General features: G+C 44.2%; 1 protein-coding gene across 1 annotated transcript in view; it reads left to right on the top strand.

The window, feature by feature from the left end:
- The window catches only part of LOC109487887 (rho GTPase-activating protein 6-like), a 26,704-nt gene extending 21,042 nt beyond the window's left edge, over nucleotides 1-5,662 (top strand). The window contains exons 7-10 of the mRNA XM_019791993.1: nucleotides 1,805-1,950; nucleotides 2,928-3,104; nucleotides 3,700-3,797; nucleotides 4,214-5,662. Of these exons, the coding sequence (XP_019647552.1) occupies nucleotides 1,805-1,950; nucleotides 2,928-3,104; nucleotides 3,700-3,797; nucleotides 4,214-5,117 (1,325 nt within the window). The 3' untranslated portion in view covers nucleotides 5,118-5,662. The remainder of the gene's footprint in view (nucleotides 1-1,804; nucleotides 1,951-2,927; nucleotides 3,105-3,699; nucleotides 3,798-4,213) is intronic.
- Nucleotides 5,663-6,000: the final 338 nt, after the last annotated feature.

Below are 6,000 nucleotides of genomic sequence, written 5' to 3'. Positions count from 1 at the left end.
GGGGGCCTAGGCAAGGGGGGTCCCGACAACGCTCTACGCTGAATTCGGAAATTTCACGATTACGCTTTACGATTAATTCCAAGTGGCCACAACGCATTACATAGAATTAAAACGGCGAATACCCTTTACGCAAAATGCGCCAATTACGCTCTACATTAAATTAGAGCGGTCCGTCTACGCTCTACGTAGAATTTAAACTGCTGATGACGCTCTACGGAAAAAGGCTTGCGGGCCCCCAGTAATGACAACAGAATGGAAAAGATGTAACCACCACTTCCTCTGTGCCACTTGAGTGTCCACCTCACATCACGCAATGTCAGGTAATGACGTCATTACCCGAGCCCTCTCCCCCCCACGGTTGTCACCCTCTGTCACCCGCTTTTCTCACACGTCGTTACTCAGCTCTGTGATCACCTTCAGGGTACAAAATTCACGACCGGTCTGACAGAAAAAGTAAACAGCATTCCCTGGAGCACCGCTGACATTTTGTTTCAACACCGTTAAAGCCTTTCCCACAAATCCCTCAGTCCGACGTGCTGAGCTGAAAGCTTTTTACGTGCATCACTGCTTTGTGGGGACAGTTGAACTTCTGAGCTTAAGGCTCCCCTGACAATTGTTAGTTGTACTTGTGCCGCTTTGATTCATTTGGATCCATTATAGTCTGTGCAATTATAGAAAGTAGGAAAGAATCCATTTATATAGCTCGAACAGATCAACTGAAATACAATCACGTTGCAACATGTTGAGCTCAAAGGAGTGAATTTTCCCTGAAGAAACAAGTTGAAACTGGAAGCACCTGTTGGTTATTTTTTCCTAGACTGTCATATCTTCATGACATTGTAGAGAGTTAGAAGACTATATGATAGCTGTTCCATGTGACCAAATGAACATCCTGCAGCTACAACAGGTGTACCGATGTTATACCCTTGTCTCTACACCAATATCTCTATCTGTTAGATGACAACTTATCCACCATTACTGAGTCTGAAGCTTCCGTAAGTTTGTTTGCATGGACATACATGTACTACAGCTAGCTCCAGACAAGCACATCGGCATTTGCCTGCACAAAACCCTGATTTTTCATGGTTTTCGTTGGATGTTTGGTCACCGCGGCATTAGAATTTTGCCTGTTGCAGAGGATATCTTTTTCAACAAAACATTAATTTGGAAACTACAGGGGGGTTGTTAAAGGGACGCAAGAGGTTCATTGTGAAGGTACGTGTGTGGCGGCGGCCAATTTGTGAACGCTAGGCACTAGCCCTAGCTTCAAACGGCCGGTAGCGCTTTGTTTTAAAACTACGATGGACTAACGAACTAAGTGTAGAAATCAATTTTCAAACATGCCATGCATGACATAATGACAAATTTTATCGAACCTCTTGTGTCCCTTGAACCTTATATACGCAAATACAACCTTATATGAGGGCCTGCATGGGGGGGGGGGTCCCGTCAATGCTCTACGTTGAATTTGGAAACCGCTCGATTACGCTTTACGATAAATTCCAACTGGCTACAACGCATTACGTAGAATTAAAACGGCGAATACGCTCTACGCAAAATGTGCCAACTACATTTTGTACGCTCTACGTTGAATTAGAGCGGTCCGGCTACATTCTACGTAGAAATAAAACAGCCGATTACGCTCTACGGAAAAGGGCTTGCGGGCCCCCTTATATGAGATGTTCTGCCGAGGTGCTATGCACAATACATTATAGGTTTTGCAGTATGTTCTGCCAAAGTGCTCTCCAGACATGTGATATTCTTACAGTGACAGTGATCCTAACGCTGTCCTGTTCCCCTGCAGGAATGGAGGAGAACCAGATCTCAGTTCTGCGGCTGTTGTTAGCCCTGCTGCCCGTCCCCAACAGAGACACCCTGTACGCCCTGCTACAATTCCTGGCTGTGGTCAACCGACACTCCCAGGACTCCGTGGACCAAAATGGACAGGAGGTACATTGTAAATACAGAAAAAAAAAGTAGAAAGGCTGGCATTTGCTTGTGAGCAAATACAGCATATTTCAGTCCATTTAATCCCTCCCCAGTTCAAAATGGACTGTTCCATAACAACCTTTTCCATCCAGTATCAAGTATTTCAATACTTTTGTAACAATTGTTCTCCAAACCCCCAAACAGTGCTTTTCAGTGTTAATAAACCCCCATGTAGTTCTTTTCATCAAAGAATAATTTTCAAAAACCCCAATATTGACTCAGTGGACCAAAATGGACAGGAGGAAAACACAGAAATAAATAAATCCTAGTTCTGTCATTGGTGGAATTTTGCTGCTCATTTGCTGCTCATGGAGCAACAAAAACTTTGCCCAATAGATCGATCATCTTTGAGACAAAAAATGGTATGTTAAAATATGGAAAGGAATAAACTAAGCATAGTCTGCCAGGAAAATCTGCCCCTCAAAATGCAAGAAATAGTGTTTAAGGGGGTTGAGGTTTCAAATTTTCCAGGAGAGCATGTGCTTCCAGACCCCCTAGGATTGTCACACCTTTGTCACAATATCTTGTGCCTTTGGTACTCAACATAATGTTATGTCAAACAAAATTGTGATGCTGGAAAAAAAATTAAGGCTGCCGAGAACACTCCCACAGAGTACTTTTTAAAGATCATATAACTAAATGTACATGTACTTCAAGAGTTAATCATGATACAATGTAGATAATAAAGATGTTGCATTATCTTGTCTTGACTTGTCTGACTTTTGTTCCTTCTTTGACTTACAAAAATTTGTCTTCACTTTATTTGCATATCAGTCAATAGTTTGTGCTTATAAACCTGCATTTCCCCTCTGGTCTCTCAGTTACTGACGAAAGCTAGTGGATACTAGCTGAAACGTCTGACGTTTTCAAAATCATATCCAGTTGCTTGAGTAACTGCTTTTTGGCGTTAAGATGTTGAACTTTTCCTTCATCTGTAGGTGCCGGGAAACAAGATGGACTCACACAACCTGGGCACGCTGTTCGGTCCGAATATCCTGTACCGTGACCGGGATCCCAACCCCAGCGACGGGGACGCAGCCAACAGGGTGGACGAGCAGCGAGATGTCATCCAGGTCATAAAGTTCATGATCGAAAACCACGAGAAACTCTTCAAGGTACAACATAGTACATTGTCAAGTTCAAACCCTCCTTAATACTAACAGCCTCCAGTTTAATTCTGGACTTCCAGTTTAATTTTACATCTAGATGGGCTAAATCATATAGGTAAAAATGATGTAAGAAATACATGGCATCCATCTAGAACCCCTTGGGGATTAACTAAATTCTGCAGAATTCTGGAACTGGAGCCAGAATTCTGGGAACTGAAGCCAGAATTCTGGGAAGAATTCTACAGAATTGTGTTAATCCCCAAGGGGTCCTTGGTGGCTGCCACATATTTCTTACATCATTTTTACCTATAGTTTACGATATTAGCCCATCTAGATGTAAGGTTGCTGAGATATGGGAATTAGTCCGGAATTAAACTGGAAGTCCAGAATTAAACTGGAGGCTGTTTACTGTATTTGAGTTGAAGGAAAGGGGAAATAGCTGAATTAAAGGTTTGAAGTAAGTCAACAGCACCTCCTAGCTGTCAAGTCTAAATCTGCAGTCAAAAGAAAGCAAGAAGTAGACACATTCTTTCTCAATGACAAGCACCAAGACTTTACTTTTTCTCACTTATAGTATGAAATTGAATCGTTTTACCTCCAGGTTCCTGGTCTGCTATATGATGAGGTTCTTCAAAACTTACTGGAAACTGACCCAGAGGCACTGGACATCATACTGAAGAGGAAGTGTCAGAGCATGGAGTAAGTTCCTTAAATATTTAGGTTCAACTGTTGTTAACATAATAACGTGCATTATCTATTTTGACAGAACTTCAAAGCTTGTCCTGCTCTTAATTATCCTAAGTTTAAAACCCTTGTCCTTCTGGCATTTTTACACAATATTTTCAAATAATTTGATGTCCTTGTCAGGTCACAGGCCCTTGACTTTTTTTTGCCCTGCAGTGGTGTAGTTACTTCCGCATTGTTGAGATTTGCTGCGGTGTGATGCGTTGCACGAGAAGTACCCCCAAATCGTACATATACAGGGTGCCACATACTGTATGTGCAACTCATGTATACATGTATATGGGCTCCGCAGGACAAGGGTCAAGACGTATGTTGGGAGGGGCATGAATATACATGTGTAGACTAACATATGTATTACTGTTCTTCCCCAGAGCTCCGATGGACCTGGACACTGCTGGCAGTGTGTTTGATGACAACGAGATGTCCAGTCTGCAGAGTTCCCCGCGAGAGGGCGCCGACACCAGACGGCTACACCACCTCAGCGAGCCGTCGCCTCCGAACATCACCCACCAGATCATCAGCCGCGTGCACAGCAGTCCCGTCGTAACCAACGACCTGCCGATCTACGGGAGCCGGCTCCTGCACCCCAGCCACCGCCGGAGCTTCAAGACGGCGCCGAGCCACAGCTGGGAGCGCTCGGACTCCATCAAGTCGGACTGCCTCCCGGCGCGGGAAAGCCAGTCCAGCTTCTACTCCAGCGGTTACTCCAGTCCCAACGTTAGCCGACAGGTTTCCTACGACTACAACATCAGCGGGAGTAACCTGTCCATGTCTGGTAGCAACTTGTCCATGTCGGGTATGAGACCGGCGCCGATCGTTGCCACCCCGCCGGAGAGCCCATCCCCGAACAGTCCCCGCAGACTGGCGGGGCTGGTGAACCAGGCGTTCCAAATGCCTGCCCACGAGAAACGTCCGCGAGACCTCAGCATCAGTACCGTGAGCAGCGACATGTCCCTTTCGTCCTCCGTCAACAACAGTCCGCTAGGAAATAGTCCCGTGAGCCCGAAAGGCCCGGCGGCCCCATGGGGTCTAAGCCTGAGCGGGCCGGTGGTGTTGCCATCACACGCAGCACACACGCTGACTCCGCCCCACTCACCAAGGTTAACAGAAGGCCCGAGGCTTCTAAACAACAACGTGGTACCGAGTAACAATGTCCTACAGACCAGACGGGAGGCCGGACAGACTGATGCACAGATTCAGAGAGAGCTTTGGCAACAGTGGGAGAAGGTAGCCATTCACGACGCCGGGGATAAGGAACAGGAGACTTTGGTGTAGCTTGAGTCTTCAAATCTGCAATGGAATTTATTTGGTTAGTGCACTCAATAGGCATATACCTGTACATGTACCTGTAAGCGCCAAACTCTACGAGAGCCTAATTTTACCATGTATGTAATGAGCACTGATAACAACCTTGTACGTGTTTTTTACGTCTTGAAGAAGATGGCAGTACAATGTACTTATGAACCAGTGCAGACCAAAAGGGGCAAGAAAAAGACTTTCAAGAAGTCTGTGACATTATTGAGCAAGACTGCCATAAGGGATCAAATTACAACTTGCACTGAGTGTAGCAACTATAGAAGCACACAAAGGGAACAAAATTGGTGACTGTTTGAGATGACTATAGATATCACTAGTTATACTAATTTATCAACATCTATGTTGATATAAATCTGTAATGTAGGTATAACAACACTACATTTTGGCTCTTTGTGCATTACCTTTGCTGGTACTTGGTCCGGGTGCAATGTGTGTTGGAATGTGGTAGTAATACTGTACTGGTGTCTATGGTACCTGCAGTGATTTTTGCTGGCTTATACACATATGTACCAGTATTTATTGGATGGTTACAGTGTACTTTGACAGCCTAGTTCTTCTTATAGTCCAAGTGCGGCTACTACGATATTGGGTGTAACATCCACAACTGTACATATGTAAATACAGACGTATCTTATCATTGGGTAGTGACAATATTAGGAATATGTTATTTTTGCATTATCGTGAGCTTATCATCAACAAAATAGTGATGTATAAAGTCTGCTTTCTGTATTGGCCACCCTTTATGCTTGTACCCTTCTTAGGAATGAACAGTATCATAATTCCTTCCTATTTACATGTATATAAGTAATGTATTTCAAGTACGTTATTACATATCGTTACA

This window comes from Branchiostoma belcheri, unplaced genomic scaffold (genome assembly GCF_001625305.1).
Source record: "Branchiostoma belcheri isolate BF01 breed outbred unplaced genomic scaffold, Haploidv18h27 scaffold9, whole genome shotgun sequence".
Lineage (NCBI taxonomy): Eukaryota > Metazoa > Chordata > Leptocardii > Amphioxiformes > Branchiostomatidae > Branchiostoma > Branchiostoma belcheri.
Note: the sequence above shows the minus strand (reverse complement) of the source record. Positions and strands in the feature narration are given on the sequence as shown.